Here is a 26,837-nt window from a genome sequence, read left to right as displayed (position 1 = left end):
CCCAGAGAACACCAGGGGGCTAGAGGTGGCTCATAGAGCCCATGAATGGTGATAAAGGGGGGACTGTGGGGAAGGGCCTGCAGGGTGGTCCTGGTAAATGAGGAGGTCCTCTTGCATCCATAGAGACCTACAGAACAGAAGGCACTGGTATATTGGTATGACAGACAGAAGCAGAACGCCCACAGGAGCTGAAACCCAACGAAGCAGATGTCAGCACCTGGCTCCTTGTTCATTCACAGGTTTTACGAGAACAGAGCATCAGTACCAGAAAACTCTACCCTCATATGAGGTCCCACCTATAGCTTGAAGGTACCAGATGCCATGAGGAGAAACTACGGTCATCCACACATCACTGCCCGTGTTTACAAATGCAGAAAGCCAAGGCATCCTATTCTAGAAGACTGATGCTAGTCTAATAAAGGAGCATATTCCATAGAGGAAGGCATCTATGTCCAGGACCCCTATGGTGTCCTCTTCCACCACATCTGCAGACTTTTTATTTGCACATTGAGAACAGAAAGAACATGAAGGAATGAAAAGCCCAGCACCACAGAGATACAGAGTCACCCCAGGGTCAAAGCTCAGCCTGCCAGCCCATGCTTGTCCTTGCTCTGTTTCCCCCCCTGCCAAAGGCATCTTCTCTGCAAGGCCACCGAGACCTCTGAGGAGATGGGGATTCATGGAGTCCTGCAGGGGGGACTGGAAATGTGTTTTCTAAGAGGAACACGTTACCTGTACACACTCATTGGACTCAGGTATGTTTATCTTAATTCACAGGTAATTCTGATTTTAAGTACAATATGAGTTGCAGAGCTATTTTGTCCCATTGTACAAGGGAGGTGGAAATTCTACATGAAAGAAGTAACAGAAACATGTCTTGATTTCAGGTGTAAAACTCCCATAAGGTATCATGAGACAAAGTACCAGTTACAACAGCTCCCGGGATACAAGAGAACCTGCTCATAGAAACACAACTGAAGGACTCTGTGAGGTACTGGCCCTGCAGGTAATCACCGATTCTCTCCCTTCATGACTGCAGTTCCGACATACATTTTCGAGTACATGTGCCGCTTCTGATAATTCAGTGTTTCCACCTACTGGACAACTGGAGAAATTCTCTATCGCACATTGACCAACACAGAAGGACCAGTAATGAATTCTGAAATTTACCTAAGAACAGTCGGCACTGCACAAAGCACACAATACAAAGTTGGAAAGAGTTTTCATCTTTTCCAGTCACGAGGCTCATAGCAGACATTCTGAACAAGTTCATCACCTACACTGAAACAGGAAAAAATGAAAATGGTAATAATAACCCCACGTAAAGAAGGTGCGGAAGGAGTCAGCCATGCCAGAAGACTTGAGTGTGGAGTGAAGTGTCATCCTCCTCAAGTTACTTCCACAAACACAAAGTGAGAGCCACGTGGCCCTCAGCCTCCACGCACCTGTGGCTTCCAGAGGCACCAGCTAACGTGATGATCTTAAACTGGAGAAGCCTGGAGGCTTGTGAGGAAGAAGCAAATAAAATAGTAAAGATACCATAGGACATAGAAAACCAGACCAGGCCAGATAAAAGTTTCCAGAAATCATTACAACTGAAAAGGGCAACAGATTTTACTTTGTCTTTCTCTGCATCCTTGGTAGAGACACAACTGATGTTCCCCTTGGGAGCTGCACCACACCCTGGGTCTCATAAAGGCTGGAGGTGGATGGAGGTTGATTCTGACTTGCACAGGCTTCGTGGAAGGAAAACAAACCGTCCGCAACATGTTTCATTATATTCAACTCTTTCCAACTCTCGGGTCCCTTACCAGGGGCAGAGGGTTTTTCAGGTGACTCGGGTGACCCTTGAGGACAAGAGGGAGAGCTGACCCTGTCCCTTGAGGTCAGTTCCACAGGGCCCTGGTTCAGGTGTTTTTATAACTAATCCAGCAGCTGTGAACAGCTCAGGTCTCAACTAGCTAGAAATAAAGTTAGGGGTGTGTCTCATCCCTCAGAGAGCCCAGCGCATGGTCTCTGTACAAGCCACATTGTAGGGAGTGCTATGTCTGTCAGCCTGTATAAGGCCTCTTTCCTTCTCTATAAGAGACACAGGCTGCCCAGCTCACTATGTAGAAATGACAGCCCATTTCATACATGTCTTGAGAAACTTGAAGAATGTTACAATGTCCTCAGTCAGGCTGACCTGAAAGCCCTGTGGTGACATCACTGCATCTTCTCCAGACACTCAACAAGAAAAAAGATGAAACGTGTTTTATAAGTCAACTCATAGTGTTCAGATCATCTTACCAGATGGTGGAGGTGGAGGTGGAGGTGGAGGTGGAGGTGGAGAGTGAGATCCAAGAGGCCACCAGGGTGGAGAAGGTGGTTGTGGCCCAGAGCCCAGGATGGTGATAAAGGACAACCCATGGGGTATGGAATGGAGGGCCCTTCTGGGAAAGGAGGAAATATTCTTGTAGCCACATTGACCTTGCTGGACAGAAATTAAATTTCTGAGATGTGTTTAGGGTAAAAGATCAAAAATCCAACACCAACACCAACACAACACTAACATAGCTGAACCCCAATGAAGCAGGAACAATACTTGTCTCCTTCTCCTCCATCTGGTTTCAACAGGGCAGTATCAGTGCCACAAAACCCCACCCTTCCCATTGGGCCTCACCGAGAGCTTCTAGGAGTTTGAGGAGACAAGGCACTACATTGCTGGCAGCGTGCATAGTACTCGCTGTGTCTGCAAATGTAGGGAAGGAAGTGGCCGGTCCTAGAGGATCAGAGAGAGAATTCCAGACTACTAAAGAAAGTCTGTTCCACATTCCCAGGCATCTATTTCCAGGACTACTCTCCACTCAGCCCTTCACCACCTCAACAGCTCCGTCTTGGCATAATAAGAGCCGAAATAATGAGGAAGAATTATGGTTTCGTATCATTCATTTACATCTTTAATCCATTTCAAGTTAATTCTTGTGAGTGGTTTAGCATAAGGTTCTAAGCTTTATTCTTATACATGTAAATATCCAATTTTTCCAGCACCAGTTATTCAAGAGACCTCTTTTCTCCACTGTGTAATCTTGACTCCCTTGTCAAATACTACTTGACCGTGTATGCATGGGTTTAGTTTGGGCTCTCAATTTCTGTTCCATTGTCCTGTGTGTGTGCTTATGCCAGTGACATAACTGATTAATGTTATAATGCAGCTTGAAATCAAGAAGTGTGATCTTCCTGTTTTGTTCTTTCTTGCTTTGGGTACTTGGGGTGTTTTTGTCGTTCCAAATACATTTTAGGATATGTTTCTCTAATTGTGTAAACATTGCACTGGAGTCTTGGTAGAGATTGCATCGAATCTCTAGATGGCTTTGGATAGTATGGACATTTTATCCATATTAACTCCTCCAAAAGATGAACATGGGATCACTTTTCACTGACTTGTGTGTTCTTCCATTTCTTTCATCCAAATTGAATTTCTTCCATTTCTCCACACACGTTTTATAGTTTTCTGTAGAGAGATCTTTCACTTCCTAGGCTAAATTTATTCCTATATATTTTATTGTTTTTTGATGCTATTTAAAATGTTGTTGTTTACTTCTTTTTAGATAATTTGGTGTTAGTGTATAGGAATGCTACAGAATTTAGTATGGCAATGTTCTAGTTTGCAACTTTACTGAATTTCTTGCTTTTTATTTCATTCTTTTACCTTATTTTAAAAAATCATTTTATCTGGGAATGCTGACACACTATGTTACATTAGTTTCGAGTGTACAACGTAGTGATTGGACAAGTGTATACATTCTGATATGCTAACACAGATGTAGCTATCATCTGTCACCATACATGGCTATTCCAGTACCATTCACTATGTTCCCTATGCTGTATCTTCTACCTGTGATTTGTTCATTCCATAACCAGAAGCCTGCATCACCCAATCCCCTTCACATATCTAGGGCATATGTGCCTGATCTTAGAGGAAAATCTTTCACCATTTCACTGTTGAGTATGATGTTAGCTGTGGGCTTCTCATACATGGACTTTCTTATATTGAGATATGTTTCTTCTACACTGAATTTTTAAAGAGTTTTCTTTTTAGCACAAATGGATACCAAATTTTCTCAAATCTTTTTTCTCTATTGACATGGTCATATGAGTTTTCTTTTTAATTTTTAAAATTTATCTATTTATTTTTGGTTTAAATTTTTACACTATTTAGTATTTACTTTTTCAAGCTTTTATTTAAATTCTAGTTGGTTAACATACAGTGTCATATTAGTTTCGGTATAGAATTTAGTGATTCATCACTTACATACAACACCCAGTGTTCCTCACTAGTGCCCTCCTTAGCCCATCCATCCATTAAACCCATTCCCCTGCCACCTCCCTTCTAGTAACCCTCAGTTTGCTATTTATAGTTAAGAGTATGGTTTCTGGTTGATTTTTCTTTCATTCAATTATGTGAGGTGTCACATGTATTGATTTGCATATTCGGAAACATCCTTCCTTTACAGGGAAAAAACCCCTTCATCACAGTAAATGATCCTTTTAATGTGCTGCTGAATTTGATTTGTCTGTATATTATTGAGAATTTTTCATCTATATTCATCACAGGGATACTGGCCTATAGTTTTCTGTTCAGGTAGCATCCTTTTCTGGCTTCCTAACACGGTAATTCCCAGTTTCATGAAATGGGTTTGGTGGTGTTCATTCTTCTTTAATTGGTAAGAGGACTGCTGTTAGATTCTTCTACAAACGTTCGGTCAAATTCACCAGTGAATCCACCTGGGCTTTTCTTCACTGGGAGAGTTTTGATTGCTGATTCAATTTACTTGTATTGGTTATCTTCTTGTATTGGTACAGTCTTCCATTAATTGGTCTGTTCAGACCTTCTATTTCTTCCTGATTCAGTCTTCGTAGGTTGTGTGTTTCTAAGAACCTATCCATTTCTTCTAGGTATAGTCGGTTTGCTGGCATATAATTTCACCACAGTCGCCTCTTTGTCTCCTTTAATATTTCTGTGGTATCAGATGTAATGTCTTCTCTTTCATTTATAATTTTTTTGATTTGGGTCCTCTCTCTGTTTTAGCATAGTCTATATACAGTCTTGTCAATTTTGTTTAACTTTTCAGAAAACCCACTGTTGGTTTTCTTCATATTTTCTATTGCTTTCATGGTCTCAGTTTCATTTGTCCACTTTCATATGTATTACTTTCTCCATTGTGAGAACATTGGACTTAGATTGTTGTGTGTTTTTTTTCTAGTTCTTTGAAGTTAATGTTAGGTTGTTCGTTTGAGCCCCAAATCTCTCCTCCACACATGAAAATCCAGTGACTCATCAGAGAACCTTCGATAGGTCTTTCCTGTCCTATCTCTGATTGTCAGAACTCTGAGAAAAAGAACCAGAAAACTTATTTGAAGACCTAATAGATGAAAACTTTCCTAATGCAGGGAAGGAAACAGATCCAGAAGCAGGAGGCACAAAGAACCCCCAATACATTCAATAGAAGCAGATCCACACCAGGTCATATCGTAATTAAAAAGCAAAATGTAGTGAAAAAGGACAATTTTAACAGCAGGAAAACAAAAGATGACAGCTACCTACAAGGGAAACACCATAAGGTTATCACTGGATTTTTTCAGAAGAAACTTTTAAATCAGAAGTGAGTAGCATGGTATCTTAACGGTGCTGAATGGAAAACTTCTGCAGCCAAGGAGATTCGTCTATCCAGCGCACTATCATTCAGATGGAAGGAGAGATCAAGAGTTTCCCAAATAAAAACTAAGGGAATTCACAACCAACAAACCACCCCTGCAAGCAATGTTAAAGGGGACTCTTTGAGTGGAAAAGAAACACCTAAAGTGACAGTATTAAAGTGCGAAACACAAAAGCAATGAAAATGAGAATTTCTGTAAAAAAATCAGTCAAGATACTCACGATATAAAAGGCTGTGTAATATGATACACAGGGATATGATATCTACAACACAGGGAGGAGAGCAGTAAGAACTGCTTCAAACTTAACCATCAACTTAATATAGACTTTTATACACAGAAGTGGTTATATACAAACTTATATACCACAAATCAAATATCACTAACACATATGCAGAAAATAAAGAGAAAAAATTCCAAATGTACTAATAAAGAAACCCAGCAAACCATCAAAGAGAGAAAGAGAAGAAAGGATCAGAAAGATTCAGAAACAACCAAAGTCAAGTACTAAAATGATAGCAAGTACATATCTATCAATTACTTTGAATGGAAACAGACTAAATGCTCAAATCAAAGGCACTGGGTGACAGATAGGGGCATCTGGTTGGCTCAATTGCTTGAGACTTTGACACTTGATTTTGGCTCAGGCTATGATCCCAGGATCATGGGACTGAGCCCCATGTTGGGCTCTGCACTGAGCATGGAACCTGCTTAAGATTCATTGTCATTGTCATTGTCATTGTCATTGTCATTCTCTCTCTCTCTCTCTCTCTCTCTCTCTCTCTCCTCCCCACTCCTATGCCTTCCCATGCCTGTGCTTTCTCTCTTAATAATAAAAGGCACTGGGTGGTAGAATGAATAAAAATATAGGACCCATCTATCTTTTACCTACAAGAGACAAATTATACAACCAAAGATACCTACAAATAGAAAGCAATGGGATGGGGAAACATTTACCATGCAAATGGGTATCAAAAGAAAACTGCAGCAGCAATACCTACATCAGACAAAACATTGAAAAATAAAACCGTAACAAGAGACAAAGAAGGAGATTATAATAATAAAAGGTACAATCCAACAAAAAGAACAATTGTAAACATATATGCACTCAATGTGGGGGCATCCAAATACATAAAACAGTCAAAAACATAGCAGGGCACTTTAACACCCCAATTACATCAATGGAGAGATCATTCAATCAGAAAATCAACAAGTAAGTAGTGACTTTGAATGATACACTGGACCAGATGGACTTAACAGATAAATTTAGGACATTCCATCCTAAAACAGCACAATACACATTCTTTTCAGGTGTACATGGAACATTCCCCACACTAGATAAAATATGTCATAAAACAAGACAAAACAAATTCAAAAAGATCCACGTCATACCATGTTCTTTTCATACCACAATGCCATGAAAGTATAAGTTTACAAAAAGAAAAAAAAATCTAGAGAAAGCACAAAAACACGGAAGTTAAATAACATGCTCCTAAACAATCAATGGGTCAACCAAGAAATCAAAGAAGAATCCAAAAGGACATGGAAACAAATGAAAATGAAAACACAAGCCAAACTTTTGTAAAGCAGTGAAAGTGGTTCTAACAGGGAAATTTACAGCAATACAGGTCTGCCTCAGGAAAAAGAAACAAAAAAAAAAAAAAAAAAGAAAACTCAAGTATACTACCTAATCTTATAACAATAAAAGCTAGACAAAGGACAACAAACAAAACCCCCAAACAGCAGAATGAAGAAAATGATTAAAAGCGGAGGAGAAATAAATGATATAGAAATTAAAAACACAGTAGAATAAAATAAATGAAATTAGGAGCTGCTTCCATGAAAAGATCAATAAAATTGATAACCCTAGCCAGACTAATCAGAAAAGGAAAAAGAAAGGACTCATATAAATAACCATCACAGAGAAGAACAACCAACACCATGAAATACAAACAATTTTAAGAGAATATTGTGAAAAACTATATGCCAACAAACTGGACAAACTGGAATATATGGATCAATTCCTAGAAACATGAAACCTACCAAAACTGAAGCAGGATGAAATCGAAAATGTGAACAGATTATTTGCTAGCAAGGAGACCGACTCAGTAATCAAAAAACACTTAACAGACAACAGACCAGGACTGGAGGACTTCACAGGCAGATTCTATCAAACATCTAAAGAAAAGTTGATGCTTATACTTGTCAAACTACGCCAGAAAACAGAACAGGAAGGAAAAGACCCAAATTCATTCTATGAGACCAGCATTACCCTGTTCCAAAACCAGGTATAAAGACACCATGAAAAAACAAAACTACAGGCCCATATTGTTCATGCACACAGATGCAAAAGTCCTCAACCAAGATTTAGCAAACACAATCCAACAACACATTTGAAAAATCGTCCATCAGCATCAAGTGGGATAACTTCCAGAATGCAAGGGTAGTTTTATATTAAAAAAATCAATCAAACTGCTATGGCACAGTAATAAGTGAAAGGATAAAATACATATCATTTCTACAGACACAGAAAAATTATTTGATAAAGTACAACACCCATTCATTATTAAAACTCTGTAAAAGCAGGTTTAGAGGGAACATACCTCAGCTTAATATAGTCTACCTATGTAAACCCACAGCAGACATCGTACTCAGTGGAGAAAACTGAGAACTTTCCTCCAAGGTCAGTAACAAGACAATGAGGTCCACTTTCACTGCTTGTATTCACCAGAGTACTGGCAGTCCTATCTAAAGCACCTAGCCAACAAAAAGAAATAAAAAGGAATCCACACTGGGAAGGAAGAAGTACAGTCTCACCACATGCAGATGACGTGATACTCTATATAGAAAATTCACAAGAGTCCACAAAAAAAACTACCAGAAATGATACCTGAATTGAGTAACGTCACAAGACAGAAAATCAATGTGCAGAAATCAGTAGCATTTGTATAAAATAATAATAAAACACTAAAGGGTATTAAGGAAACAATCCCAATTACATTTAAACAATACAATAATAAGATACTTAGGAATAAACCTAAGCAAATAAGTGCAACACCTTTACTCTGACCACTGTGAAACCCTAATGAGAGAAAATGAAGACAACATAAATAAATGGAAAGGCATTCCATGCTCATGCACAGAAAGAGGCAGGGGCGCCTGGGTGGCTCAGTCGGTTAAGCTTCCAACTTCAGCTCAGGTCATGATCTCACGTGTGTGGGTTTGAGGTCCACGTTGGGCTCTGTGCTGACAGCTCAGAGCCTGGAGCCTGCTTGGGATTCTGTGTCTTCCTCTCTCTCTGCCCCTCCCCCACTCACGCTCTGTCACTGTCTCTCAAAAATAAATAAAACGTTACAAAAATTTTTAAAAGTTGGGGGCACCTGGCTGGCTCTGTTGGTTAAGTGTCCGACTTCAGCTCGGGTCATGATCTCACAGTTCCTGCATTCGAGCCCCACAACAGGTCATGTGCTGACAGCTCAGAGCCTGGAGCCTGCTTGGGATTCTGTCTCCATCTCTTTCGGCCCCTCCCCAACTCACGCTCTGTCTCTCTCTCAAAAATAAACAAACATTAAAAAATGTTTTAAGTCAATAAATAAATAAGCAAGAACCAATACTTTTGAAATATCTACACTACCCAAAGGAATCTACGGATTTCATGCAATCTCTATCACAGTACCCACAGCATTTTTCACACAACTAAAACAAAAATCCTAAATATATATGGAACCAGCAAAGATCCCAAATTACCAAAGAAGCTTTGAAAAACAAAAGCAAAGCTGGAGGGATCACAATTCAAGACTTCAAGTTCTAGTGCGAAGTAGTAGGCAGTAAAACAGTATGGTCCTGGCACAAAAATAAACACATATGTTGAGGGAACAGAATAAATTATCCAGAAATAAACCTATAATTTTATGTTCAATTCATCTTCAACAAAGCAGGAAGGAATATCCAATGGGAAAACTCAGGCTCTTCAACAAATGGTGCTGGAAAAACTGGTCAGCTATAAGCAAAAGAATAACATTGTACCACTTTCTTACACTATACAGAAAAATAAATTCAAATGGATTAAGGACCTAATGTGAGACATGAATCCAGAAAAATCCCAGAACAGAGAACAGGAAGTAATGTCTCTGGTAACTACCATCGCAACACTTTTCTAGATATGTCCCCTGAAGCAAGGGATATAAAAGCAAAAATAAACTATTGGAACTACACCAAAATAAAAAGCTTCTGCATAGCAAAAGAAACAATCAATAAAAACTAAAAGGAAGCCTACTGAATGGGAGAAGATATTTGCAAACGACATATCCAAAAAAGGGTTAGTATCCCAAATATACAAAGAATGCAAATAAACCCACACAAAAATATCCAATTAAAAAGTGAGCAGAAGAAATGAACAGATCTCTCTCTAAAGAAGATACAGAGATGGCCAATAGACACATGACAGCAGAAGACGTCAATGAAACAAGAAGCTCATAGTTTGAAAGAATAAACAAAATTGATGCACCTTTAGCCAGACTCATCCCCCTTCCCCTCAGAAGAGGACTCAACTAAAAGCAGAAATGAAAGAGGATAAATCATGACAGACATCACAGAAATATAAAGGATAACAGAATTTCATGAAAAATTATATGCCAACAAAATGGACAACCTAGAAGAAATGCATCAATTTCTAGAAACATCACATCTAAAAGTGAACCTGAAAGAAATAGAACATTTGAACAGACTGATGAATAGCAATCCAATTCAACCAGTAATCAACAAACTCCCAAAAAACAAAAGGCCAGGATCAGATGGCTTCAGAGCTGAATCCTTTCAACCATTTAAAGAGTTAATACCTATTCTTAAAATATTCCAAACTATGACAGTGGAAGGCAAGTTTCCAAATTCATTTTATGATGCCATCATTACCCTGATACCAAGCCAGATAAAGATATTACAAAACAATAACAAAACAACAGGCCAATATCTATGATGAACATAGATACAGTAATTGTCAAGAAAATATTTGTAACCCAAATCCAACAATGCATTTAAAAAGTCATTCACCTCAGGTGCTTGAGTGGCTCAGTCAGTTAAGCATCTGGCTCTTGGTTTGGGCTCAGGTCATGCTTTCACAGGTCTGGAGATCAAGCCCCTCGTTGGGCTCTGTGCTGAAAGAAAAATACCATATGACTTCGCTTCTACGTGGAATTTTGGAAGCAAAACAAAGAAACAAATTGGAGAGAAGCAGACAGACAAAAAACAGGCTCTTAAATATAGAGAGGAAACTGGCGCTTACCAGAGGTGGGTGTCGGGATGGGTGAAAAATAGGGGAAGGAGATTAAGAATAAACTTATGGTGAGGAGCAGGGAGTCATATAAGAATTGTTAAATCATTATATTATACACCTTGAAGAAAATATAACCCGATGTTAACTACATCGGGTTAAAAAATTAATATAATTGAATGTTAAAAATTAATATAAAATGGAAAGACTCTTACAGCAATAGAAGATAAAAGATTTAGTTTTATAATCTTGGAATAAAAAGTGATATACTTAGCTTATGAAATCATTAATAAATTGGAAAAATGGGACATTGTCATAAAATTGCTCATAAACAGATACATAATTGAGTAACTACGGCAGGCATATAAAAACTGTTTGCCATTCTTTCCCCCGAAATGGTTATTCCCTGGCATCTTTCTCAGAAAATAACCCTAATTTCACATGCAAAAATTCTACATTTATGAATTCAATATGCAAATCTTATAATTTTACATTTAGGATATAAATTTTCTTTCAAATTCAATTATATGTGGGATTTTCTCATTTTTAAAACATCTAATATGCATACACATAAGATATCAAATGAAGAAATCAACTATAATGAAATGAAATCATACTGGTGCACAGAGATTCCATTTTTTATGGAACTACTCAAGGTGGGATGGTATTTTCAACTGGCTGGAAAAAGTTAACAGACACCTACAAAAACAAATCTTGAAGTTACAGAAAGCTGCACGCTCATCACAACGTCTGTCTTCTTTCTTACAGGGACAGAAAGGAGCCTTGAAACTATGTGTGGTGAATGTAAAACTCAGTCAGGTCTACGAATATCTGAATGAGAAATGAGCAAAACAGAAAAAAATTTTAAAAAGTGGAAATGTATCAAACAGGGGATATAAGCATCAATTTTAATAAAGACAAAATAACATCAGGCGTTTTCTTCTAAAACTGACTCACAGTGTTTGCTTAGTACAATCTTGCCTACACTGAGAAGTGGTCTTGCTACCTTCTTTGACCAGTAGTAGTCACAGGGGGATCCTGTGAATGAGCTTTTAGTAAAAACTGCTATCAATTTAAAAGTATTTCAGATTTGCATGAGTTTCTGAGAAATTAGAAAACATGCCAAATCTCAACTGAAAAGGAAATAAGGTAACGAGTATGTTTTTAAGGTATTATTGATGAGATTTCTTCCAATGAAGACAAGAAAGGATAATTGTAACAGATTCTGTTGCAGGAATAATACTGAATATTCAAATAACGGGAGGTTCATGACACAATCTAAGTGTCAGGTTTTCAGTTGTTTTCAACGACTACAACATTGTTGGAAAAAACTCCCACTGAAAATTAATAAAAGCATGTATGATGTGGAGGGCACATTGTGTTTTTACCTCGGTCTCTGGTTCCAGCAGGACTCGGAAAGTGGGTCTCAGCTCATTCTTCTAGAAGGTCCTGAGAGTCAACATTTCCTGTCTTCACTACCCAACTGAATGCTGCTCCCATTCCTCCAAATTTGTGTCAGGATTTCTCCCCCCAAAACAAGCCTGAATCTGGAACAAACCAACCCCAGCATCCCTCACGTGGCATTGCAGGACCCCCTGATCCACGGATCCTTGACTGAAAAACATCTTGTTCAAATATCGGCAGGGAAAACGAGGAACAAACCATGGAACAGCCCAGAAAATGCAAGCGGCTGAGCAGCTCACTGACCATCAGGTGCCTCTGGGGAAGCTACCCAGCGCCGCTCCTCGGTACTCACCCCACCACTGAGGAGACGCCAAGTTGCTGCGAAGCGTCCGGGGTCTCCCCGAGGCCGGCGGCGGAACCTGCTGGAAACCCAGCTCTGGCTCTTTGCTCACAGTCACAGGCACTGGGTCCTCAGAAGCAACGGGAACCTTTCCTGCTCTGAGCCGCCCAGGATCAGAAAAGCTTAATTGGGCGCCTTCTCCGGCCTTCGCTGAGCGCGCAAGGAACCGGCCCCTCCCTGTTCGCGGTGCGTGCGCGCCCTCTGCTGGCCTCCGTGGGAATTCCTGCAATGCTCAAGGCCATGGCCGCTCAGCTGAAAGTATTGAGGGTGCAGCTGGTCCAGTTAAGCCTGTTCTCCAGATTAGAATGGGTCTGAGTCACAGGGCCTGGGACCCAAAAAGAATCTTTTCCTTCTCCTGTTTAGTGAGTGAAGAACGAAACCGAATTTATTAATGTAATAATTTGTAACGCTTTAAGCAACATTCAAAGAAATACAGACTACAAATTTACACATGCTGAACTACAGGTAATAGTGTTTACCACCAAAATACTTGGGTTAAATAAAAAATTGCCACCTTTGAGAAAGAGACACCTGCTTCTAGCTATGGAATGAATATGTCATTGAGATACAAGGTACAGCCTATGGAATATAGTCAATCCTATAATAAAGTGTTGCATGCTTTCACATGATAGCTACACTTGTGTAGGTATATGGAGAGCATAACGTATAGACACGGAATCACTATGATGTATACCTGAAACTAATACAACATGGTGTGCCCACTATATTTCAATAAAAAATTGACAATATTTTAAATTTTCCTTCATTAAAAAAATTATTTCTAATAAGAACATATGAAATTCCTTTTATACCACATTCTCTAATGTCACCATCTTGACGTTGAGAGCTTATTTTTCAAGTTGTCAATAATATGTTTCATGACACAAATGTGACAAGGTCAGAATGCATACCTAGAGGGAGTTACGCATCTGTTATAAATTTCCTGCCTGTATATGGGTAATATTTTCAATGAAAGGTGCTTCAGGGATGAAGACAGACGAAATAATTTCCATGACACTCAGATAATTGTGCCTTCGAATAGTAAATGGCATCTCTTCACAATCAGAGGAAGGCTGGGTGAAGAAATAGGTTTCTCCTTTCATGTGAGAGAAGGCTGTGGTGGTTTAAACTGCTCGCTTACAATCCAGAATCCTGAGACCAGCAGTAGATGTAAGAATAGCAACCCCCTATCATGTTGCACATAAGTAGTGCTAGAAGGAGAATATGGACCTTATTCTCAAATACTTTTGGTTGAGATCAATAATCCATCTGTGCCAGTTCCAGGCTATAGGCTCTGGGGGCAGCACAATGCCTGACGCCTGGCTGTGGAACATAAGGAAGGTCATGCTGGAGCAGTGGGGAATGGAGCAGGGACTGGGGCAAGTGGCGGAGACAGATCATGGTTACCTCCCCATGGGGCACACTCTGGACTTTACCTGCTAATGAACTGCATGCTCTCCCTCAAGCCATTTCTCTCCATGACCGTTCCTGAGACTGGGCCCCAACACGCCAGGCAAAATGAGGGGGACCCATCTTCCCAGGGGCAATGGCCTCGACACAGCTTGCCCCAGTGAGGTTGGAGCCTTGAACTCAGGGAACTGTAATGCCCAGGTGTCCTACCCTTTCTGCCTCCAACCCTAAGAGCATCTTCGCAGAGCCCCTTTTGCGTGGCCTATAGCCCCCTCCGCACACTGTGACCAGCTCCGTCCTTTCCTCTGTGCTTCATTTCTGTCTTTGCTTCTCCCTACCCCTGTCTCCCTCTGTTTCTTTCTCTCACTCTCTAGGACTTGCCCAATTCCCCCACCACTCACTGTCTCTTTTCCTGCCTGTCTCTTTCTCTGCCTCTCCCCAGGCCTTGTGCCTTCTGTTCTGTGCAGCCCTGTCCAGGGATCAGGGCACCACATATCTGTGTCCCCCTCTCTCCTGTCATGTTTTAAGCCCAGGCCCTGATCACAGTGGATGAAAATCCTCTTTACAGAAGCTGCTCATAATGATGTTTACTGCAGCATTGCTGTTCCCAGACACTCCCGGGAAGCATGTGGACAGCCAGACCTTGACCCCTTGGTGGCCCAGCCATGATCCCAACGATGCTGGAGGGCTGGTTACCTCCACAACCTGGGAGAAAGGAGGGCCCTGCAGGTGTCAGGGGCTCTGGAGAAGAATGCATGGCGTTTGAGGATCTGGAAAGAGCCAGATGCTTACAACCAACTCCTCCATGGTGGTGAGGAAGGAACGGGTATCATGTCATGGACCTCTGCCCTGCCCATCCCTCACTAAGGAAGCAGTGGGAGGAGGGGAGCCCGGGTGGCTCAGTCAGTTAAGCGTCTGACGTCGGCTCAGATTTGATCTCGTGAGTCCTGAGTTTGAGCCTCTGGTCGGGTTCTGGACTGACAGCTCAGCGCCTGGAGCCTGCTTTGGATTCTATGTCTCCCTCTCTCCCTCTCTGCCCCTCCCTTGCTTGTGCTCTGTATTTCTCTCTCGTTCAAAAAAGTAAACAAACATTGCAAAAATTAGAAGAAAAAAAGAACGTACTGGGAGAAATATGGGACATCATAAGACTCACCCCAAAAACTACTACCACTAGTCTACCTCAGCTCCCACCTGGATTAGTGCTACTGTGAGGTAGCTTGTAGGTGGGAAAAGTCCCCAACACCTGGATTAATGCAGGGTTTCCTCATTGTTCTACCAGAGACACTGCTGACCCCTCATCCATTTCTTGCAATCAGAAATCAGCCACTCCCTGGGGACTGATGGCTGTCTTGCTGATCACCACACACCACTGTGACTAGCAGGTGCCGTGTGCTTGTGAGTATCTACTGAGGAGTGAACACAACCATCACCAGATCTACATGAAGGTTGTGTCCACCACCCCAGAAGGATCCAGGGGGACATGTGCAGTCAATACCATTCAAATAATGACTTGTCTTCTGCCCCTATTACTGTAGATTCTACCTGTTTGTGACAGTGTATACAGGAGTCACACTGTGTGCATCGAAATAGAATGACCGTAGGTCCTCCTGGAAGCAGACACTGACACAGAGGCAGAACTATGATGGGTTTATTACAGGAAACGAGGACAGACAAAATAGAGGGGACAGGAATGGTCAGGGAAAGGATTCATTCAAATACGCATATCAGACAACTTTTCTAAATATATCACATCGCCACAGCCTATTGGTCACAGTTTAGAGTCCTCTTCAAACTTCAAGTTGTCCTGAAAGGCAAAGAGATTTTGGGTTATAGCAATGGGATCTTCTGTTCTCCTCTATGCATTTTGTCCTTGAAAATATACCTTGGATGAACACTTAATTGTGTGGCTGCATCTGTGTGTCTACCGGTAATGGAAGATGATTGTCTTCAGGTCTTAGATATAGATCCCTGAATGTACACTTTCTCAGAGTTATCTTTTCCTCCTGTGTGAAGTAGGACCTGGATTCTAATAGGGAAAACACAGGGGTCTTTGCTGTATCTTTTGAAACAGGGATTGCCAATCTCTCAGCCTCAGGCAGTATACTCTTAGTTTAATGGAATTGAATGAACATCTCTTGATGAGCTTCTGTGTGGAGATACATTCATTTACACACTAAGGAGGGTGAGTGCCCACTCATCCCGTTTATTTTCCAAATTCCTTATGTGGTCGTCACCTCTTCATCATACTGATCTCAGAACCCAACACTATCCCTGTTTCTCAGATAACAAAGCTGAGGTTCTGAGATGGCTCCACTGGGAGCTGGTATTAGGGATGAGACAGCAGGAACACAGGCAAAGCCTCAGGATATTGTGAGGGAAGTTTCGGAGATGCAAACTTGCAGGCAGGGTGATGACAGCAGATGCAGGTGTGTGGTGACAGGAGTCCAGCAGGGGTGGCTTCTGGTCAACCCTGAATCCCCACTAACAGTCGGACTCAGGCTGAAGGCCAAGGAAGACGCTCAGCTGATCTACAACCTGTCTTCACCTTTAGTCTCACTGAGACACACAAACTTAGGCATTTCCTAAGACCAAGTTTAATTTCCCAAACCTCCAGCACATTCTTGCATACATGTCCAGACCTTTCAGAAAACTAAGGGAAACAACAAACTGTATTTAGATTATGAACTATGTGCACTGCGGTAAAGTTGACATTTTGGAGATGATGACCGCATTGTACACTGTGCTTGCACCCATGAAGCAGTTCTTTGCAGATCTCTTGCTGTCCTCAAGCTCCCTGCCCAGGCTGTGGGCCCTGCCAGGAATGGCTTCCAACTCCAACCTACTGTCCCCAACACCCTCTCCTCCACACCTCCTCAAACTCTGCTTACCTTCCACAACTTTCCTTCTATTCCTGTGTGATTCAAGTTTCCCCCATTCCTTCACTGGTGCTTCCATTATGGTGATCACAAGGTCTGTGTCATATAACGCATGTGCCCCATTTCACACAGGACACCTGAGGCACCTAAATTTAGGGGTGCACCTCATCCTTCACAGAACCCACAACATTGTGTCTGTAAAAAACACACCAGTACCTCTGATACCTCTGCCTTTGTGTAAACATCCTCTTTCTTTTTGACAAGAGAAACCTATAGCTCACCGCATTACAGGGAAATGACACAGCCCTTTGTATTGTAAGTCCTGAGAAACTTGAGATATGGGAAAGTGTCCTCAGCCAGGTTTGCAGGTGGGTTGCCAAGACTCAGAACCATCATTACGTCATTCCCACCAAGTCTTTCATGAAGAAGATGCATGTGCTTTACCAGTCACTCATCCAGGTCAGGTCATCTTACCAAATGGAGTAGGTGGAGGAGCTGGTGGAGGAGGGGGAGGTGGCCCCCAGCCCTTGGCTGGTGATGAAGGGTGGTCCATGTGGTAGGGCCTGCAAGGCCATCCTGGGAAAGGACCAGGCCCTCTTGCATCCATAATGGCCCGCAGAACAGAAAAGAATGCGGTGTTCATAGGACAGAACAGAGCATCAACACCAGCAAAAAGTGGAAACCCAAAGAAGCAGTGCTCATCTCCGGCCAGCTTTCCCCCCACCAGGTTCCAAGAGGGCAGCATCAGCACCAGGGAGCCTCTACCCATACTTTGGCTTCCACTTACAGCTTTTGGGGTGGGTAATGGATGCTATGGGGATAAACTAGTGTCCTCACATTTCTGCAAATGTAGAACAGCAAAGGCTCTTGTCCTAGTGGATATATGGTGTGAATGCCAAATTAACAAAATAGCATATTCCCAATAGGAAGGCATCTGAGTCCAGGATCACCCGCCACCTCTCATCCCCCTCCACCACAGAGGCTGCTTATTTGTAAGTGAAGAACTTCTGAATGGGAAGGAATGACAATCCCGGGCTCCACACATGGAATCATAGCCCTCGTGGCTCAAAGCTCTGCCTCTAAGCCCCCGCCTGTGCCCAATCTGCTTCTCTCCCGACAATGGGGTCTTCTGCTCTCTAGAAGTGCTATCCACAGGCACAGAGACACATAGAGGGGTGGGGATCCTGAGGTCCTGAAAAACATCTGGATGCATATTCTTAGAGAACCATGCTACCTATCTATACATGTTAGTTAAGCTTAGCTAATTTATTTTAATTCAGAAGTACTTCTCAGTTTAAGTACAGTACAATTTGCAAGGTAATTGTGTCCTCTAGAAAAAATGAGCTGAAATTCTAAATAACAGAATTATCACAAATGCACATTCGTTTCTGCTGTAAATGCCCATGTTCCACCTGTAAGAGTGACCCAGGACACAAGAGAACCTGCTCATGGGAACACAAATAAAGGACACAGTGGGGAATTACAATGCAGGTAATTATGGATTTTCTCTTCTTCACCACTCATGTTCCAGTGCATGTTTTCTAGGACAAATATGTCACAAAAAGAGTTCAGAGTATTTATACCCAGGGCACACCTGAAGGGATTCTGGACAGCACATTCACAAAAAAAAAAAAAAAAAAAAAAAAAAAAAAAAGGCTGAAGGGTGATGGGTATGAAATTTAGTTTGTCTAAGACCACTCTAAATGACACATACAAAAATATAAGTTGGAGTGAAGGCAGTTTGCATTTTCGAACCATAAGGATAACCTTAGATTTTGTGAACACGTTAATCCCCTAGACAGAAACAGGAAAGGAAGAAAGAGCAAGAGCAATGATTCCACATTGAGGAGGTCCAGGGAATATGAGGCATGCCAGGAGACTTCCAGGTGGCGTGTGGGGTCATCCTACTTGGGTTATTTCCAGGAACACACTGGAAAAGTCCTAAGGTCCTCACCTCTAAATACGTTTGGCTTCTAAACTTACTATAAGGAGTTGACAGGCAGAAAATAGAGAAGCCCATAGACACTTGGGTTAAGGTTATGCATTTGGAAAATAAGAAAAACAAGCAGACGTATCATACAACACACAAAACAGACACAGTGCCAGGAGAGAGCACTGAACAGAAAAATGAGAGTTTCCCAGAAGAGTTTTACTGAAAACGGCCACGGTGTTTACTGTATCCTTCTTGGCCCTTTTAGAGTCTGTGTTGTTCTCACTCACAGGAGCAACTTCTGGATCTGCAAAAGGCCCTAGAAGGGATGGAGGTTTATTCTGATTTGAGGAGATTGTGCAGAGATTAAAAAAACAAACCCTCCCCTCATTCCTCAAGCATCTTAAACTCTTTGGCCCAGTCAGATCCCAAGTCACATACAGAGGGTAGCCCCACATGCTTCAGGTGATCCCAAGGCAAAGGGGAGAACCACCCCTAAACCTTGATGAAGACCCATAAACGCCCTCGCTCAGGTGTTTTCATAACTCATCAAACAACTACGGATGGCTGGTGGCTCACCTGGACAGATACACATTAGGCTGAGCCTCATGCCTCCCATAGCCCAGCACATGGACTGTGTATAGCACACATCTGCTGAAGCCCTATGTCTGCTTTTGTGTCTACAGCCCCATTCCATCTCCACAAGAGACACCTGTACCAACACAGCGTGTGGGAAATGACACAAAGATGATATGTTGATCAAGAGAAACTCAAGGAATGTGGTTATGGCGGCAAACGCTTTTCCCTCGCATTGCAATGGTTTGTGGTACCACCTCTGCACCTTGTCCAAGACTCAACAACAACAACAATTAGATGAAGGTGCTTTGCAAGTCAAATCATACTGCTCAGATCATCTTACCACGTGGTGTAGGTAGAGAGGTCCGGGGTGGTCCCCAGGGCCACCAAGGTTCAGGAGGTGGACATGCCCTATAGCCCATGGGGGGACCTCTAGGGTAGGGTGTGCAGAATCTTCCAGTTAACACAGGAGGTCCCCATGGATCCACGCTGCCCTGCAGAAGAGAAGTGACAGCTATGTGCATATAGCAGACAAGACAACCAATACCAAAAACAGCTGAAACCCACAGAAGAATATGTCAGCACCTGCCAACTTCTCAGCCACCAGGATCCAAGGGAGTAGCATCAGTACCTGAAAACCCCATCTCTCCCACTGGGTACCGCCTACAGCTTAGGCAAATAAATGCTGGAGGTTAAACTACGGTCACCACATGTCCCTGCCCATGGCTTAGAATGTAGAACAAAATGATCTCATTTTAGAGGAATCAAAGAAGTAATTCCAATCTAATGAAGTAGCATATTCCAGACAGTCAGACATCTATGTCCAGGATCACCCTGCATCCCTCCACTACAGTGACTATAGAAGCTCTGGTTTTGGCATATTCCAAACACAAAAAAAAATTGAGTGCAAATAAACACCTGATTCTCTGCACACGAAATCACAGCTACTACTGACGAAAAGTTCTCACTGCCGGCTCCTTATTTTGTCCCCTCTGCTTCCCTCCCTGCGAAAGGGGTCTTCCCTCTCTGGAACTGCTGTCAAAGGCCACAACCCCATGGGGAGTTGGGGACTCCTGGAGTCTTGCAGGGGAACTGAGAAAGTGTTTGCTGTGAGGAACATATTACTTATCAACGACTACTAAGCCCACATGTGTTTACCTGAATTCATAAGGAATTCTGATTTTGAGCACAGTACAAGACACAGAGTAATATATACCCTATGGAAAAAAAGAGGCTGAAATTCCTGTAACAGAATTAATGCAAATGTGTTTTGATTTTGGTGTAAATTTCCATGGATGTGTCATGAGCGATGGTATCAGCTCTAACGCTGATTGGAGACAAACAGAACCTGCTCCTATGAACACAACTGAAGGACCTCGTGTTCAGAATATTTTTACCTAAGATACATTTTAAAGGATTCCCAACAGTTCATTTACCAACAAAGACGTGAAGGTGGTGAAGGTGGTGAGTTATGACAATGACTTTGTGCATTCTAAGTTGTACAAGGCACACAATGTAAAGATAGAGGGAAGTCTTTCCGCATTTCCAATTAACAAATAGCTTTAACATGTTAATCACATGACCATTAAGAGGAAAACAACAACAACACTGATCCCACAGAGAGGCGGTATAGTAGTAGTCAACAAGCCTAGAGACTTTAGTATGGAGTGCAGTGTATCTCCCTGGTGTTATCTCCAGAACACATGAGAAAAGCCATAGGTCCCTCAACCTCTAAGTTCCTTTGGCTACTAACCGTTCCAGAAAACGATGACAGGCTGCAAAGAGAGGAGCCTGTAGACTCTTGGGTTAAGGCTGTGCATTGGGAAAACAGAAACAGGCAGACATATCACACAACACACAAGAAAAGGGAAAAGGCCATAGAGACTGCTGTACTGCAAAAGAGGGTTTCCCAACAGACTTACAACTGAAAATGGCCCCAGCATTTACCTTGTCCTTTTCCGCATTTTTGGTAGAGTGTTTGTTGTTGTGACTTACCGGAGCGACACCAGCTTCTGGATGGGCTAAAGGCTCTAGAAGGGATAGAGGTTTATTCCGATTTTAATAGGCTGTGCAGAATTCAAACAAACACCACATTTTGTGACATCTTAAACTTTTCTCCACGCTTCAGACCATGAGGAGAGGCAGAGAGTAACCCACAAAGCCTTAGGTGACCCCAAAGATAAAGGGAGATCCATCCCATCTTGTTAATGAAGAAACCATAGGGCCCTGGTTCGTGTTCTTCATAATTAGTCAAATAACTTGCAACAGGTCAGTTCAAATAGAAATCTGGAAAGCGTCACCAAAATAGCCATTTCTCAATGTACATTAGGGGTAATAACTCACCATCTCATTACAGATAAGAATAAAAATGAGAGTACTGATTGGGACAACATCAAAAAACCCTCCACAGAAGAGCATGGGTGTATTTCTTCTGGCTCCAGGCGAATTGTTCAATCTTCCAGCTTATCTATAAGCTGCCTTCCACATGTGAGCAGGTATTATGTAACTATTTCCGAATAGAAATATACTTGACTGATATTATACTAATGAGAAAAGTAAAACTGTGGGAATTTAGCACTGAAGCTTCACACTTGCACTGATAGCATCAGGGGACTAAGCTATATGGAACCTGAACTTAGGAATGTAGGAAATATGGTTCAGAAAAAATAAGACAAAAATAAAGGAACATAAAAAATAGTAAATAAATGACCTTCTCCCCCCAAAAACTAAAATAAAATTGAGTCAAGGTAGGAAGAAGGAGGAGGTGCCATGTGACATGATGGCATGTCACCCCTCCAGACTCATCTCTTTAGTTAGGGGATGCTGGAGGAGGCGGGAGGGTCTGCAGTTGGGGGAGGGGCATAAGCTCCACAAGTCACAGGGACAAGTGCCCCACTGCCTGGGGCACCCTCCTATCACCCCTTCAGACAACCTGATGTCCTTAGTGCTTGTGATTCTTTCCAGGCCCCAGGAACAGGCTGCACAGAAGAAATTAGGTTGCTGCCCATCACCATGTGCTCCTTACCTCTCCTTGGAGGGTTCTGGGTCTGTGGTCTTCCAGGCATTGGTTTCTGCTTCATGTATCCCTCAAGCAGCCTCTTTCCTTCCATCATGTCCAGTCTTGGATACAGAAAAAGAATGGACTTCCATAAGAGTTGCAACACCACGTCCTCTACAAGACACTAAACAGCACAACTGTCATCCCTCGACACACCATTAAAAACACATGTCAAGATCACCCACCTGTGTTTCAAGTGGGCCGCCTCCCTCCTCTCCTTCGCCATCTCCCTCTCCCAGATCTGAGTCTTGATCTGGGGGAGAAAAACACATCCACCTTCAGTCATGCCAGACTGTGCACCAAAGAGACAGAGGAGGAAAAAAAGAAAACACTTACCCAGTTGTGCTGAGCATTCTCCTCATAAACTGCGATCTGAAAAAGCCAACAAGGAAAAGCCCGTGTTTAGGGATTCCAAGGGCCACTACACTCACCAGCATGAGGTGCTAAGGGTTTAATACGTCACGCAGAATTCAAGTTACCTGGTGTCTGAAGGTGAGCTCTTTCTGTCGCAGCTGTTCTCGTGTTTGTTCAATTTGTTGCCTGTGAGTTACAATTGCGTTCGTCAAATAAGGCCTAATATTGCGCAGGATTTTAAATAATCTGCCCATGTTCCCATCAACTTCATATCTGTCTCCTAATACAATTTATCCTTACACATGAAACACTTTTCACATAATTATAAATGTACAGTAGGACCAAAGTGGTTGTTCCATCCTTTCCTTACTCATTATTCCCTGCCTACAGAGTTCAGAGTTTGTAGAATTCCTTCCCATTTTCAATCTTTCATCATATGACAAGTGCCTTTCATCATAAAGCTCTATTCTCCTTTAACTTTGTACTCACCATGTTTCCCAGGGTTGCAAAGACCAAGGCCATCAAATGGCACTACCATGTTGATGGGTATGATTTCATCTTATAACAAACTGCTTTCCTATAGATTATGACATGTGACACCACCCCTCAGGAATGTTGGCATGGATGAAGTTTCCACATGGTCAGGCCAGCACTGGAGATGTGGAAATGTTTAGTAACTTAACTGTTTTACTCTTTCTAATAGTTATCTTTTTCTGTTAATTCCCTATAGATATGTCCTCTGAATTTGCGTTTGTATACTTCGTTCGTGGAGTCCACCCATTGTACCAAGGTTCAAACTAAGAAATGAACAGGGGTTTCATGAGCCTCTGCTGATCAGTATCTGAACTCACTTGCACTTGTGTATTTCCTCTGTAGCTATTTTCAGATTTTCTTCTGCAGTTGCCATCTGATTCTTCACTGCAGCTAGTTCACAGTTCATCGTATCCAGCTTTCTAGGATGAGAAAGATATATACATAGTCCAGGAGCCAAGGTCCAGAAATTCTGCCTTTTAACTTCCCAGCTCTCTTGAAGGCCTAGATTCAAATATGCCTACACTGTCCTCCCATTGATGCACAGACTGACAACACAATCAGAGAAATGAAGACCCCATTTAAGGTTAAAGAAAAATCAACCCCTGTCTGCTGCCAAGTCACCTGCAATCAGAGCGGTCTTTCGAGTTCTCTCCTTCTACTCCTTCATCATAAAGTCATCAAATAACATTGCACTTTGTGCCTTCCTAGAGTTGGTCTTTTGTTCGAGATGGTGAAGGCTCATTTCAGTTCAACGTGAAAAACTATGCCTGACCGGCTATACCCATTAGGATGAAGCAGGGGATCATCATTGCCTTATACCTCCATGGGGCAATGCACTGAGTCTCAGTCCAAAAGTTGTACCCGGACACAGACACTCAGTATGGAAGATAGCCTTCCAGGATATGGTTTCACCAGCATTGCAAATCACTCCCACACAGGAGTTACAGGAGTGTAACCCCTGCCTCTTCCTTCAAAGATCCTGGTGGAGGAAAAGGCCAATCTTAGAGTGGCAGTATCTACTGAAATATAACATGATGTGAACTGTCCCACAGTCAGGCTGTTATCTCCAGGAAATACATTTCAGACGGAAAACTATCAACTTCATGGAGTCAATCCAGTCTTTAACAAGACGGAGTTTATTGATAGTGAAGGCAGCAAAAGGCAATGCTTCAAAAGTCTGGTTTGCTGTGCTGCCCTCAGACTACTTAGTTCATGGTGTTGCTTTAAAGGGTTTCAACTTGGCACTGGATATACTCAAGAATCACATGCAAAACTGAAAGACTCTTAGAAAATGAGCAAAAGCACTAGACAGAGAAAGGCACATGCATTTCCTTCTGGCCTCTCAGGCAGTCCTTCAGCAAATGCTTTCTGGTCTGTGGCTGTCATGTAGTGGCTCTGTTGTGAGGGGGTAAAGATAGAGAGGTGGTCAGAGCTTACAAATTAACAAAAACAAGATGTAAGTGAGACAGAGAAGCCCCCACCCCAGGTGTGAGAAGGACTAACACAAAGCTGAGTCTCAGGGAAGAGAAGGAAGAGTTTACTTTTCAATGTGAATGAGGGACTTTAAGGTCCCTGATCTCCTCCTGAGAACAAAAGAAAATACTGGACAAAAGAGGAAACATGTGAGTGGTGCACCAAATTTGTAATGAACCCATGAGACACACTTCATGCAAATCTCACTTGCAGACTGGATGAAGGCATCCAGTACTGATGGCATCCCAAGCCACTGTCCATTGTTTCTACAGCAAGATAATTCCATTTTTCCCATAGATATTTTTGACCCAAGTCTGGTGCTGAACAAAGATGACCTAATTCCCGGCTGATAGGACAATGTGATGGGATTGAAACCTATAGGACAATGTAAATGGATCCAGAGGGAATCCAGGTATCAATGTGATTAATGCCTTCCCTCGTCCACCCTAGGCACATGACACAACAATGTGTGGCAAGCACTAAGGACAGAAAGGAAAATGCAGGTTCCAGAAAGCAAGGTAGGAAGGGCAGGCACAATTCTACTGAATGCATTTGGCAAAACACTCTGGATCCAATTCTAAAAGAAATACATTTACCTATACTGGCCACCACATTCCTTCATACAACAGTACTTGGGACTCTTATCACATGAACATCTTACTTTTCTATAGCCACTTTTCTTTCTTCATAGCGTTCTTCCAGGATGCCTGCCTTCTCCTTCAACTGTCTGACTTTGGCTTCCTCGACTGCTTTCGCAGACCTCAATGCATTACACTTGTCCTCCAGGGCCTTTTTACTTTCTGTCAAAAAATGAACTTTATTTTTGTGTGTGCACATGACATGAGACTTGGTTTTGGGGCGACAGGAAAAGGGCAAGTACCACGAAGGCAGGAAGCTATTCCTTCCCTTCCCAAAGCAAACCCATTGCCACCATATGGGCATTTCTCCCCAACAGACAACATACCTTCCAGTTCACAGTTATTGGGCATCACGGCTCTCAGTTCTGGATCCTCAAATTGACCGTTTGCATCTTGTGACTTTAAGACAGATATGAAAAAAAGACATTCAAGAAATAATGACCGCATAACAATGTGAGTGTACCTAACACAGCAGGACTATGCACGGCAACAAAGAAAGATCCCAAAGCATAAATATAACCATGAGAAGGCAAAGAACATGGAATATAGTTCAAGTCAAAGAGCTCACAAATGGCTTTCTTAGGGGAATATTCACACTGAACATTGTTCAGCATTAAGGGAGGAGGGCAGTATACAATTTGGCTATTGCCCTTCATCTCTCAACTGTCTTGGGGGATTTTCTCCATATCTTGGGAGAGCAGGGCTGAATGAGGTGGTAATTATCCAGCTATGAAAATAAAAGACACTTGCTAGTCCTTGAAATAGCAAAACTCCTCAGGGTGGTCCTAAGTGAAATTCCAGGTCCTTGTGAGGATGGAGGTTTGGCTCCCAGAGGCCCACTCTCTACTGTGGTAAACAGCAGAAGAATATGCTGTGCTCACCTCACCCAATGAACAAAAAGCCTCCAAAGCCAAGTTACAGTAAAACTCAGCAGCCAACTCATCACTTCTGGATTCTTGACATTCCTCTCTCTCTCTGATTGCAAGGTAGCAAGTGCACTTTGAAGGGTGTCATTTAAATTTTAAATCAAGTGCTCAACTTTTTTTGATGTGCTCCTTCAACAAAACATGTTGAATGAGCAATGATAATTCATTATTTTACTTGTGTTTTTACAATGCAATCCAGGCAAAGAAGGGATTCTTACTTTCTTTATTTTTATTTTTATTTTTTAACGTTTATTCATCTTTGAGAGACAGAAAGAGACAGAACACGAGTGGG

The 26,837-nt window shown here is 42.1% G+C and overlaps 1 protein-coding gene across 9 annotated transcripts in view; it reads right to left on the bottom strand.

The window, feature by feature from the left end:
• Positions 1-15,812: 15,812 nt before the first annotated feature.
• Positions 15,813-26,837, bottom strand: part of LOC102967166 (transport and Golgi organization protein 1 homolog) — a 44,777-nt gene continuing 33,752 nt past the window's right edge. For 5 of the 9 annotated variants that reach the window (XM_042972055.1, XM_042972056.1, XM_042972054.1 and 2 more), the window contains 10 exons: positions 25,946-26,018; positions 25,643-25,781; positions 23,826-23,927; positions 23,100-23,160; positions 22,957-22,992; positions 22,806-22,873; positions 22,588-22,682; positions 21,510-21,592; positions 19,906-20,056; positions 18,720-19,305 (listed from right to left, as the gene is read on the bottom strand). In XM_042972055.1, coding sequence (XP_042827989.1) covers positions 19,094-19,305; positions 19,906-20,056; positions 21,510-21,592; positions 22,588-22,682; positions 22,806-22,873; positions 22,957-22,992; positions 23,100-23,160; positions 23,826-23,927; positions 25,643-25,781; positions 25,946-25,970 — 972 coding nt within the window. In that variant the 5' untranslated portion in view covers positions 25,971-26,018 and the 3' untranslated portion in view covers positions 18,720-19,093. Of the gene's footprint in view, positions 15,985-17,530; positions 17,670-18,719; positions 19,306-19,905; positions 20,057-21,509; positions 21,593-22,587; positions 22,683-22,805; positions 22,874-22,956; positions 22,993-23,099; positions 23,161-23,825; positions 23,928-25,642; positions 25,782-25,945; positions 26,019-26,837 lie in introns of those variants that run through there. The other 4 variants (XM_042972061.1, XM_042972062.1, XM_042972060.1 and 1 more) reach the window with 4 other exon arrangements.

Source organism: Panthera tigris, chromosome E3 (genome assembly GCF_018350195.1).
Source record: "Panthera tigris isolate Pti1 chromosome E3, P.tigris_Pti1_mat1.1, whole genome shotgun sequence".
NCBI lineage: Eukaryota > Metazoa > Chordata > Mammalia > Carnivora > Felidae > Panthera > Panthera tigris.
Note: the sequence above shows the minus strand (reverse complement) of the source record. Positions and strands in the feature narration are given on the sequence as shown.